Here is a 14,241-nt window from a genome sequence, read left to right on the forward strand (position 1 = left end):
ACTAAGAAGAAATGACCTGTTAAAATTTTAAGATCCAGAGAAAATTTAAATCTTAAATGAGGAACAACAAAACATGAGCACACTAAAAAGATCAGGGAGTGTAAAGGATAAGGAGGAAAGACTAAAAACAGAGCAAAGGTATACGTGTAGGTAGGGGTGTGTAGGTGGGGGGGGTGCGCGCACGCGCGCACACAGGCACACAAAAATACTCTGTCCAATATCAGAATGGTAAAAGCCATACAATTTTTCAAAACCCTCATAATCGTAACACATGGAATAAACCCTAAACTATTGTCTATAATTGTTATTGATGTGGCAAGATGTGCTCACCAAACATCCCATGCTAGTACGGAGATAGTGGAAGGATACAATAGAGGAGGCATGAGGGAAACCTCCATCCCATCAGTGTGGCTAGGAATTTAAAACTACTTTTAAGAGTCTAACAAAAAAAGGAAGAAAGCAAGGAGGGAAAATCAGAGACAAGCGAAAGTTGGATAGGAAACCTAGCCTCCAAAATAAAATTTTAATAATCAATTATCAAGTTTATTCTATTACTCATAAAAATAAAAATTGTTCTTTGTCCAATCAAAAATTCAAGTAAAAACACGCACGAAGATTACTTAAAACCTAAGAGCTTTCACTCAATAATAGATTTTTAAGCTTTAAAATGCAGGAAAATCAATAGTTGTTTTTTAGTACATTGTATATTTCTGAGACTGAATTGCATATAACCATATAAAATCAATCTAATAGGTATCAGCAGACAAGAGAAAACACACATTTTACATAAATTAATATACGAACACATATATTGCATTGAGAATATTTCAATGCACTTACATGATGATATATATTCATGACATAATTTTCAATTGTCATAGCAAATTCACTGAAAAAAATTGTTTTGTTCCCTGAGATAGGGTGTTCGTGAAAAATCTTGATCTTCCTTTCTCAGTATAATTACTGGGATTACATACATGTGCCACTAAAAAGATGCTTTTGGTTGCTAGAATATATCAGCAATACTTAATAATTCTTCAAATTTAATTTTTTTTAATACCAAACTACTAAGGCTATGATGCCAGGTGAAATTATGAAAGATGAACTAAAGAACAAAACAAAAACTGTACAAGAGACAATCTAAAATTGGTCCCAGGGAAAGGCAATAATGGAAGAAGAAAGCAGTATACAGTCCAATGTTATGAAGAATTACACATATACTTCATGAAGGAGAAAATATGTTTGCTTGCTGTTTAAATCATGCCAATAGTTTCGTAGAAGCACTAATACGTTGACAAATATTTTTTTCTAAGTAGGTAGCTCAAAATAACAGAATTTAAAATTTTAGATTTTAAGTACTAAATAAAAATTAGTTATATCAAATTTGAAGTTGCAAAAGACACAATTTAAAATACAGAAGACGTAAGACAAAAAGTAAACTTACCAAAACTTTGTTCTTTCAAATTATTCAAAAAGTCTTTGAAAACACAATTATAATTATCAATAATATAACTTACGCATATCACCAGTAGAGAATGTTTACAAATCAAGGTTTGCAGTGCCCGCCAGAAGTGAATATTAAAATACTCATTTATCTAGTTGAATTCAGAATTCTTGACATTTGGGTGATACTATATAGCTTTATGCCGTCGGTATTAAAGCTAAAAGCATTGAAGAATATAACCACCAAGTAAAATAATTCCTGCAAAATGGCTCTACACTAAAGTCACAGAGCAGAAGTAACAAGCTTCTTTAAATGTTACTAATTGAAACCCTTACTAAATCAAAGTATTAATTACATTACAGATATTAACAGCATTTCCAAAGCATGTTCAGACCAACCATTTCTTTTCTCTATTGCTGACTCTCTTATCCACTTACTCAAAAAAGGTAAATATTTGTTAAAAAAGATCTTACCATCTGAATCAAAAATTACTAAAACTTACCATTTCAAATGAAAAGACATACAGTACACCTACAACACAGTAGAATAATAAACCAATTTTATCAGTGAAAATTTTAAAGAAAACCATGAAAATAAACTCTTCCAATAGAGAGAATGCTTCTCTAAACCAGTAAGAACACTTTAGCTGTACCTCTTAAAGGTCCTTCTCTGTCTACATACTCTGTACCAAAATTCCTATAGCACAGGAAATAATAGGAATTTTCCCCATCTAAATGGAAAAATCTTTCTGTAATGGAAACCAGTCTTAATGTAAAGTGAACAGAATCCTCACATTAAAAAGTTAGGTATGCTGAAAATCAAACACACAGATAAAAAAGTTGACTGACAGGATTTTTTTAAAATTATATTCATTATGTGATTCCATTATGAAAACCTATGAGTCCAGTAGCTTTATCTCAGTGCCATTCTGTGTTTTTCTAACTATCTACAAAGGACTTGATCTAAGAGAATACACAAAGGCACGGTGACTCATAAAGTACAGCTAAAACTATGCAGATTATCTACCTACCTATATACTTACCTACCTTTTTTAAACGATTTTATTTGATTCTTTTATTTATTTTTTGCTTTTTAAAATTTATTGGGGTTTTTTGAGCTATATATTTTTCTCCGCTCCTTTCCCTTCCTCCCCCTTCTACCCTCTCCCATGATACCCACACTCCCAATTTACTCAGTAGATTTATTCAGGAGATCTTGTCTTTTTCTACTTCCCAGCCTACCTATTTTTTAATCTACAACATCTCTCTATGTAGTACATACTCCCATGGTGGGGCCTCAAATCTGTGATCCTCTTGCCTTACCGTAAGAGTACTAGGGCTACAAGCTTTAGCCCCTATGGCCAACACTGGTATGTGCCCATAGGGAACATAAACACAAAAGAACTATTTGATTCTTTCAGCTTACATCTAACTAACTATAATACACATGCACAAACCCTGACCTCTAAAGACTCAGCATAACAGCAAACAAAAACATTTTAAAACTTAGAATCTAATTTGTAGGCACTAAAAATCAAACAAGAGGAAAAGGCTGGGTTGAACAATTAGAGGTGATATACAAACTGTGTTTATACAGTTTATATCTATAGACAAACTCCAGGAATATGAGAGGAGGAGGACGAGAGATATGATGTATGTCTGAAACACCAACTTGTACCTTAATACGAGGGAGAATGACATATAAGATATTTAATAACTTCCATTAGATGTGTTCAGAAAAAAAAACTTTTATATATGAATCATAGAGCAAAGAACCCCATGTTCATTAGGCTTGGCCGTGTGATTCTTCTAACAAAGCTAATTTTGTATCTTCTATTTTTAAAAGTAATTTAATGCTGGGTGTGATGGCACATGCCTTTAACTCCAACATTTGGGAGGAACAAGTAGGCAGGTCTCCAAGTTTGAGGACAGCTAAGACTACTTAAAGGAAATTTAGAAATATATATATTCAGATATATATATTCATATATAAACATATGTATAATTTTTATGGAAACTTCTAAGTTTAACTTGTAAGCTATTAATAAAATCAAAATTTTAGCATAATTAAAGAATTAAATATCTAAATAAAAATGATCAATATGTTTTACTGGATGTTTTCCTGCAGGTACACCACATGTATGCAGTGCCCTTGGAGACCACAAGAAGGCATGGATCCCCTGGGACTGGAGTTACAACAGGCAGTGAGCCTACCATATAAGTGTCAAAAATTAAGATCTAATTTAGAAGAGCAGCCAATGCTCCTAACAGCAGAGACATCTCTCCTGCCCCCGACCAATACTTTCAGTCAGATATATCTAATCATCAAAATCTTAAAGAACATTTTTAATAACATCAGCAAATATCATAAGCTTAACTAGTGTATTTTTATTTAATTAGAAGTCTGTTTCAATTATGTACCCCAAGATACAGACAGCTTTCTAATTAACAACCTAGACTCTGTTCTTTTGTTATGTACACAATAAAAACAATTCCTGAAAATACTGTATACCCTCCCTAATATTTACAAGTCTTTTGCTTATAGAAAGAACCAGTTAAATAAGTGAAAGTGTAAAAAACCAAACTGGCCTGGCAGTGGTGGTGCACGTCTTTAATCCCAGCAACCAGGAGACAGAAACAGGCGGATCTCTGTGAGATCAAGGCCAGCATGATGTACAAGAGCTAGTTCTAGTACAAGCTTCAAAGCTACAGAGAAACCCTGTCTAGAAAAACAAACAAAAAATTGTCTATTTAATTGGAAGCATGGGTACCATGGAAGAGGGTAGGAGGGGAAGGAAGAGGAAGTGAGTTGAGTAGAGAAAAATATATAGCTCAATAAAAAAAACTTTTAAATAAGCCAAACTGGTTACAAATACATTAAGACCATTACAATCACTGTATCATTTGTTTAGAGTTTTATCAACATGTCCAAGTCTGTTGACTAGTTGACCTGCAAGTCAGATCAAAGTCCAAACCTTTAGTACCATCCCTTCAACTATTCCCACAGAATGAAAAGCTATGGAAACTAATTGTAACATTCCTCTGAATGGTCAGCTATTTGACTCCTTTCCACTCCTCTAAAAAAGGAAAACATTCTATTACAAGCCAATCAAATTAACTCATTAAATAATTTAGAAGGAAAGAGGAATAGCCATGTAGAAAAATACAAAATTACAACTTATCTAAAACATGCATACATCATTTCAGAAAATAAATGTGTACCTACCAACCATATCATAAATAAGAAAAAAAAGGTGTCATTTCTCCTTGTTAGCTCCGATTAATGACTTTTATTATTCCCAAACCTCCTGTTTTTGGTATGCACATGTTACACCAGGGCAAATCAATTTTATAAATAAATCATGGAGGTAATGGAAAATATCCATACAAAATACAAAAAAAATGACATGGAGGCATCAACACAGTAAAGTTAACACTACTGATTAAGAGGAAGCAACATCAGAAGAAAAATTGTTTAAACCTCTACTGAAGAAAACTAAAAAAAATTGGAAACCAGAAAGAATAGCGTTTGGCAGCATCTCTTTAGCCGTTGCTTCGTTAACTCTTGCATTGACTTATAAATAAGACTATCATGAACCTAATATGGATTCCTCAGGAACCTTGGAGCTTACGATATGAGCAGATCTGCTCAATAGGCCTTCTAAAAGCACTGGAAAGGAAACAAAAATTAATTAATTTGCATTGTAATTTACAGACTGTTGACTTTGGATAATCTGAGCCTTTTCTTTAAGATCCCCCCCAATTACTATACTGACTTCAGATTAGGAATCAGCAAACAGGGCCAAGTAATAAATATTCTAGGCTTTGCTTGCCATACACTCTTGATATAATATTATTGTTCACATCTAGTCAACTTAGACTCTGTAGGGCAAAGCAGATGTTAACAAACTAACCAAAGTGTTTCAATTCATTTTACAAAAACAGAAAGCATGCAGATGAACATGACCTTCTCCAATCTACTGACCCTTAGTGCAGATGAAGTCACTAAAATCTTAAAGTACCATTACTTGAGATCATCTCCTGCATATATATAGTACGAAAGACCAATTCATGCTTGGCATCCAAGTTCAAAAAGCACTATTCATAGAGAACGCTGTACTATTTAAATTGTATATATGAATTTCCAACTCTTTCCCATGTTTCCTCAAACCCATTTACTGCTTAAAAACTTGAACTATACTACCACAGTGATTTCAACATATTTAAGGGCATCTTAAGCATCACTAAAAAAGTTGTTCAACATTTTAAAATCAAGAGCTGAGTTCCAGCATAAACCTAATGATTCAAAATATTGATGGATCTCAAGTACTTTTCAATAATTTCATGAAGGTATCACACATTGTTACCTACTAATTTAGCAAAACTATATTCCCAAGTACACAATGACAGAATCTTCTCTAATCAGACAAACATAAAATTATTTCTAGGTAAAAAAAAAAATGTAAGGATTTACTAGGCAAAGTGGCATGCACGCTCTTAATCCCAAAAATAGGGGGGAAGAGAAGTTGGGAGATCTCCTTTGAGTTGAGGACCCGCTGTCTAAATAGCAAGTTCCAGGCCAGTCCAGGCTATACAGAGCAAGACCCTGTCTCTAAAACAAACAAAAAGCACAACCAAAAAAAAAGATATAGGAAATCACTCTGTGTATCAAGTACTCGGTAGGAACTATGAACCTTAAGAAAGCTATGCAGACTGTCACTAAACTGTATTTCTAGGCTAGCTTTGAATTTGTAATCCACCATTTCATCCTCTCAAATACTGGGGTTATAGACCCCGAGCCAGCACGTATAAGGTCACTGTGAAATATTTGTAACTGTGCACAGTTGTATTTGTTGTGACTGGTGTAATGAAAAGCTGAACCGGGGGGGGGGGGGGGGGGGGGGGCGGGCTGGAGAGATGGCTCAGAGGTTAAGAACACTGGCTGGTCTTCCAGAGGTCCTGAATTTGATTCCCAGAAACCACATGGTGGCTCACAACATCCCTAATGAGATCTTGTGCTCTCTTCTGGCCTGCAGGCAGACATGCAGGCAGAACACTGTATACATAATAAATAAATCATAAAAAAGGAAAGCATGTAATAGTTTTAAAACAATTAATTAATTAATGAAAGCTGAACAGCCAAGAGCCAGGCAAGGAGAGAAAAGAAAGAAAAGGAGAATCTAGGCACAAAAGGTGAGACAGTACGGAGATATAGCATGAATAATAAAAACCTAGAGACAGATACTGGGTGCAACCTGAATATCAGAAAAGCAAAGCAACCAGTCACTGGCTCTTACCTCTACCTCAAAGTGAAAATGAAAAATCCTGCCTCCCAGAACCTCAGATTGAGAAACTGAAGGTGAGACCTGTCTCCTCCCATTTTATATTCCTCTCTAGTGTGGGGATTAAAGGTGTGCACCACCACCTCCTGGCCTCTATGGCTAACTAGTGTGGTTGCTGGGATAAAGAGAAGTTGGGAGATCTCTGAGTTGAGGACCCGCTGCCTAAATTGCAAGTTCCAGGCCAGTCAGGCTATACAGAGCATGCCTGGCCTGTACGGCTGACTAGTGTGGCTGCTTTGCACTGATCTGCAGGCAAGGTTTATTTATTGAAAAATAAACAATATATGGAGAGGAAACAGGAGGTACAAGAAGATGGAAGAGAGGTAACAACTCATGATAGAACATGGATTCATATAAATGGGTTAGTTTAGGTTATAAGAGCTAGTCAGGAACAAACCTAAGCTACAGGTTGAGCTTTCAAAATTATTAAGTCTTCATGTCACTATTTGGGGGCTGGCTGACAGAACAGAGAAAGACACGTTACAAGGTGATACTCATAATTTTAAAGAGTTCTTCCTAGCTGGCCAGCACGCCTTTAATCCTAGCACTCAGGAGGCAGAGGCAGGAGGATCTCTTGATTTTGAGGACAGCCTGGTCTACAGAGTGAGTTCCAGGACTAGTTTCTAAAACCCTGTCTCCAAAAATCAAAGCATTCTTCCTAAGGGATTTGAAAAATAACGTTCATGAATAAATATTAAATCACTGGCTCACTATATTTTCCTCTTCCAACAACTGTTCGGACGTGCAGGTTGTTTTTTTTTTTTTTTGGTGTTAGGGACATACTGCCACTCAATTATAAATAGGTCATCCCTGGGTTTTACTCCTCTTTTTTTGAGCCACAGTTTTACGTACCCAAGGTTGGTCTCCAACCTAGTATATAGCCAATAAAAAGCTTGAAATTCTGACCCTCCTGCCTCCACCTTGCCGGTACTGAGATTACAAACCTGTATCACCATGCAGGTTTGCAGTGTGGGATGGAACTCAGGGTTTCATACATGTTAGGTTAAGTGCTCTCTTGGCTTAGCTTCATTCTCAGCCCTATTTCAAGCCTTGATATGGGTGTTACAATGGAAGTCCGATGTTAAAGTAACACAGCTTGAATAAATAGCTGACATAGCATATACTATTTCCAAGTTCACTGTGTGCATGTATCGTCAATTCCAGGGAGTAATGGTATATGTCTATAATCCCAGCAGTCCAGAGGCAGATGGATCTCTGAATTGCAGGCCAGCCTGATCTACAAGTTCAAGGACAATCAGAGCCACATAGTAAGACCTTGTCTCAAAAAAAAAAAAAAAATCAACAAAAAACCCCACAAGTAATGTATATATTTAACTTAATGTAGAATATCTGGAATAGATATGAAATGTTATCCCTTTCGTTAACGAAAACCAAGCATTAATATTTACTTTGTTAGAAAAAAGAAACTTCATATTTAAGTCTGATCCTATATAAATTATATCAAAAAATAAAAGACTTATGGTATCCTACACTACTTGACAGCTGAATTTTCTTAACTTATAGCATATGAAATAACCAAATGTGAAAAATCACAAGACCATTATAAAAAATAATCTCATAAAATTCCCACTGATTCTGAAGTAAGTATGGAATGTATAAACACTGTACATCTATCATATTTTAACCTAAATACTCTTCACACCATGGTCAAATACATTCTAAACTGATAAATTAACATGCATACATACATACATATACATGGGCTATAGAGATGGATCATTGGTTAAAGAACACTGGAAGCTCTTTCAAAAGATCTGGGCTCAGCCAGGCAGTAGTAGTACACGCCTTTAATTCCAGCACTCAGGAGGCAGAGGCAAATGGATCCCCGAGTTTGAGGCCAGCCTGGTCTACAAAGTGAGTCCCAGGACAGCCAGGACTATTACGCAAACAAACATTGTCTCAAAAAAGCAAAAACAAAACAACAAAAACTGGGCTCAATTCCTAGCAGCCATGTGGTAGCTCAAAACTGCCTGTAACTGTAATTCCAGGGAATCTGAAGTCATTTCCTGACCTCCAGGGGCACCAGGCACATGGCACACATAATACATTCAGGCAAAACACAAGTATATGTGAAATTTAAAAATTTAAATGTATACATATACATGCTCGCTCTTTTTTTTTCTCTCATACACACACAACATACACACACTTCAGATAGTGAAAAGAAAGACATGTTACAAGACTGAAACTATCAGAGTTAATTTATAGTAACAACAGCTATTCTATTATCAAGGAGTTTGACATTTTCTAAGCAGAAATTAAGTACAAAATAAGAATGACAATTTAAAGTTAACTATATCCCCAGAATTCCAAAAGACATGTATGACAAAAAAATAACTATTTTAAGGCTGACTTATCATATATCTAAATATGTTAAGTTCTGTCCTTCATCCTATGCTACATTATTACTTAGGGGTTGTTGGCACATGCCATTAATCCCAGCACTCAGGAGACAGAAGTAGGTGTATCTTTGAGTTTGTGGCCAGCCTGGTCTACAAAGTTCCAGGACAGCCAAGGCTATACAGAGAGACCCTGTCTCGAAAAAGAAAAGAAAAACAGAATTACAAATATTCCAACCTATGGTTCAACATAATTCAAGTATTTTACATGAATCAGAATTAGTCTCAAGAATATTTCTTCTGTTTTTATTCCTTTTCTTGTTCATCCATTATGCATGTGTGTACATGTTTATATACTTGGAAAAACAACTTTTGGGAGCTGGTTCTAACCTACTGTGTAGTCAGTCTTAGAGAATATAATTAAGGTCATCCGACTCCAAAGCAAATGCCACTTTTACTTACTGAGCCATCTCATCAAGCCAGCTTTCTTCTTTTCCTCTTATTATTTTTATTGATTTATTTGTTTACTTATTTTCGTGATAGGGTTTCTCTGTATAGCCCTAGCTATCCTGGAATTCGATAGATCAGCGGCCTTTGCCTCCAGAGTGCTGATATTAATAAAGGCATACGCCACCACTACCTAGCCTACAACTTTTTACTTTATGTTTTTCTGAGACAGGCTAGTCTTGAAGTTGTAGTAACTATCATGCTTTGACCTACAAAGTGCTTGGAATATAGGTATATGCCACTATCTCCAACTTTCAACACATGGGCATGTGTGTGTGCGTGTACCCCTGCTCGTAGGATGCCATAGGAAGGCCAGAAGTTGTTGGGGAAATGTCTTCCTCAATTACTTCTCTTTCACTGAATCTGGTGCTCACCTGGCCAGCAACCCCTGGAGATCCTGCAGGGATTACAAACATGCCTGGTCATGCATCAGATTTCAAGTTCTCATGCTTGCACAGTCAATATTTTACTCTCTGAGATACCTCCCCAACACCAACAGTCCTTTTGTGTTTTTTATTCACATGTCACAGAGCATGTGAGAGGTCAGAGGACAACTTCTGAAAGGTGGTCATGTCCTTTCACAGTGTGGGGCCCAGTAAACTTAGGTCTTCAGGCTTGGCAAGTGCTTTGACACAATGACCCATCTAAAAGTACTACTCCCCAAAATCTTTCAAAAGCACAAGTAGCATGTTGTCTTTTAAGGTTTGGTAGGATGAAAAGGGACAGTCAAAGACTATAATTTGCTATTCTCATCAGACTTTTATTATGTGGCTGTAAGTATGCAAAACATACTTTTTCTAATAATTTGAAAAGTAAATGTTTAAATCCAATTCTAGTCTAGTAAATAATCGTGTGAAATAATAATCTACTTTAGAAATGACAATAAAAGCAGCATGAGTATTTTTGTTTGTTTGTTTGTTTGTTTTGTTTTTCGAGACAGGGTTTCTCTGTGGCTTTGGAGCCTGTCCTAGAACTAGCTCTGTAGACCAGCTGGTCTCGAACTTACAGAGATCTGCCTGCCTCTGCCTCCTGAGTGCTGGGATTAAAGGCGTGCGCCACCATCGCCCGGCCCAACATGAGTATTTTATGACTAATTCACCTATTCCCAAAGATCACTAGATAGCTGTAAAATTTTATACTAATTTAAAAGATTTCTGGGGCTGGAGAGATGGCTCAGTGGTTAAGAGCACTGGCTGCTCTTCCAGAGGTTCTGAGTTCAATTCCCAGCAACCACATGGTGGCTCACAACCATCTGTAATGAGATCTGGTGCCCTCTGGTGTGTGGACATACATGGAAGTAGAATGTTGTATACATAATAAATAAATAAATCTTTAAAAAAAATAAAAGATTTCTGAAAGAAAATTATTTTTTTCTTATGAATTTAAGGAGCTGAAGAGATGGCTCAGCAGTTAAGAATACTTGCAGTTTCTCCTGAGAAGCAGGGTTCAGATCCCAACAAATATGTCAGCAAGTTCACACAGTCTACAAGTCCAGCTGCAGAGAATGCTAACCTGAACACACGCTCTACAGTCACACAGAAACATACACCTACTTTTTCTTTCCTTTTTGAAAGAAAAACAAAAATTTACATAGCCAGCATGATGGCTCAACAAGTAAAAGCTCATATACAACAGACAACTGAAGTAGGTTCCATATTTGGAAGCTATGGTGAAAGGGAAAAGCCAGCTCCCAAAAGCTGTCCCCTGATCTCCATACCTTGCTGCCTACATTCACTCATAACACCTCCCTACACACACATAAATTTTACCCTTCCAAAACTTAAGGAATTCATAATTCAATTTTAAAATAAAAAATGTTTCCAAATTAATTCTACAAGCAGAAAAATAAAATTGAAACTAGTCATTCATCATTAATATCTAAGTATATTAACATCTATATTAATATTCACTAAGCAAAAAATGCAGCTACTTCAAAAAGTATGCAACTGCATTAATGATGCAACCAACTTATGTTTAAAAATAAGAAAATTCTTTAAAAGCTTAGAAATGTAATATTTTACTTCTTCCTTTCTAGTCCACTAGAATGGCATTATTAATAGCAGCACAAATGATTATGTTCATTATAAAACATGTAAAGTTCATGTCGGGAAAAACACCAAGAAAGTTAGTATATACCAATTTTATTATGAAAGAACCCTTTAGTAAATATTCAGATAAATAAAAAAGTAGGTAGAATTTTTTAATCCTCAGTGGAAATTCTTTAAGAAATATATATGGCTTACACATGATGATTATTTGAAGAGTAATAAACCAATATTAGTCTGGAAATATGCTAAATTCTACTTCCTTTTACATTATTACACAGCATCTTCACAGTTAAGAACAACAGATTTATGTTGAAAACTACTGAGACTGCGAGTTTAAAATAAGTCATTAAATGCTTAGTATCCAAGAAGGAAAAGATAATTGAAAGATAAAGCTAGAAACTAATAAATAAAAATTCAAAAGGCTTTAAATTTTTTTCATTGGTTAATTTGTTGATAGAACAATTACAGGCATTTCTCTAACTGAATTTACATGCAAAGAATACTTAGGTGATAGTAGAACAAACACTTCCTGTTACTATAAGATTTCTTTTACTATGTGTTTCTTCATTTTATTAAAAAGAAAAAAAAATCATTCCCAGATACAAAAGAATGAGAACAGAGATTTGAAAAAAAGCACCAAAGATTTAATACTTTCAGACTCAGAAACTTACTAAGTAAGTTTTAGTTCTTAAAGTATCTGGCTTTTGAAAAGAGAAGAAAAATAACAGTGGATATTTTTCAGAAGTCAAGTAAACAGTGAAACTCTTGCTTAATTATCATTAAGAACTTAGAGAATTTAGTATTTTTGAAGTATTCATGGAGCCACCTTTATTGTGAAATAACAAACAAAAATCGTGAGCCCGGCGAGAAGTCATTTGCTGAAAGCAAGCCTGGAGACCTGAGTTTGATCCCCAGAATACATATAAGGTATAAGAAGGTTGTCCTCTGACCTCCAAACACAACCACAGCACAAGCTCCCAAGTCCTAATAAATAATTTTCAAAAATTTAAGCCTGGACTACTGTGAAGGAAATTCAGGAACAGAAGAGTTGTGTTGAACAACCTATAACCAGGAAAAGTCCATAGAAGAGCTCTAGTCTACATAACGGTGCACAGTGTGAAAAGAAAGGAAGAAAGGAGGAGGAAAGCTCCTACAAATTGTAGCTAATGGGAATACATCAGACAACATGAAAGGCCCACTCTACAAATACACTTATAAGACCTTTTCAGATGTGGACTTAATAGTAACACACTGATTAACAAAATTGAATAATGCTAAGTATTTTATACAAAATAATTCAGAAAAGGAAATGTACAAAACAAAAAGTTCAGCTGTGTTTAGAGGTATTATGGTTGACACTGCATATATCTAAAACTTTCAAAAATAAATTCTTGAAATGGTACAGTGCAAACATCAGGTAGAGATGATGCCTGTATTATCAAGGTATCTTACTGAAGAGCATGTATTCTTACCAATCAATTAAAACAGAAAAACTATAACAGCCATTTTATTAAGTTATAAATATTACTTCAATGAATGTATTACTTAAAAGACATTAACACAATCACTTGTTTAACAACCATAAAAAAATTCAAGAATCAGAAAGTATACTATTAAATACTACAAAATCTAAAAACTTCTGAATGCACACCATCTAACATACTAATGAAATCGTGTTGATTAAGCAGTCTTCTACTTACATTTTCCATGTAGTTTGGTTTAAAGCCCTCCTGCTGTCTCCTCAACTCCTCCTGCTCTCTGTGTCGAATCATCTCTTCTTCACGACGACGATGCTCCTCCTCGTGTCTGCAAACATTTTTTAAAATTTCAGCACTATGACATTTGAGCCATTGGAGAAAAAGTAATTTGAATAAATTCTGAAAATTACATTATGTATGCCAAGTTTGTAACTAAGGACATCCTATATCTCACCTTCTAGTTTGTTGCAAGCCTTCAAATCAAGAACAACTAAAAATCAGAGTCACAACATGTACCTATGCTTCTATCAAGGAACTCCAGCCAACTTGGTGGCAAAGCTCTGTGATCTCATCAGTGGACCACTGAGACACAAGATCACAGGATTGAGTCTAGCATGGACTAGCATGGAGTTGTCTGAACTAGTTCAAGGACAAGAGATGTAGCTCAGTGATAGAAGACTGGTCTAGCATGGACAAAGAATGAACTGAGAGGGGTTCAATCTAATCCAACACTAGGAAAGGATAAAAGAGAGGAGGAAAAAAAAAGAAAAGTCTGTATTTATAACCTACATAGCAAAATTCACAGACATTCACAGATGGGAAGAAGGGAAACAATGGGAATAAATGGGAAGCAAGAAAGGGTAATGTGCTTAAATATGGACAAATTATACTACATACAGGTGAAAACGTCATAATGAATTGTTATATATAATTAATATATGCTAATAAACTTTTAAATAAGGAAACTATAAGAACATTACCACAAAGAACTGACACAAAAATTCAATTATGCATAGGGGGCATTATAAATTCTTTTTTCTCTATGTTCATCAGCCCACTAAGG

At 35.3% G+C, this 14,241-nt stretch overlaps 1 protein-coding gene across 1 annotated transcript in view; it reads right to left on the reverse strand.

The window, feature by feature from the left end:
- Nucleotides 1-14,241, reverse strand: part of Pspc1 (paraspeckle component 1) — a 60,231-nt gene that overhangs the window by 13,775 nt on the left and 32,215 nt on the right. The window contains exon 6 of the mRNA XM_075949452.1: nucleotides 13,401-13,506. Within this exon, the coding sequence (XP_075805567.1) occupies nucleotides 13,401-13,506 (106 nt within the window). The remainder of the gene's footprint in view (nucleotides 1-13,400; nucleotides 13,507-14,241) is intronic.

This window comes from Microtus pennsylvanicus, chromosome 15 (assembly GCF_037038515.1).
Source record: "Microtus pennsylvanicus isolate mMicPen1 chromosome 15, mMicPen1.hap1, whole genome shotgun sequence".
Lineage (NCBI taxonomy): Eukaryota > Metazoa > Chordata > Mammalia > Rodentia > Cricetidae > Microtus > Microtus pennsylvanicus.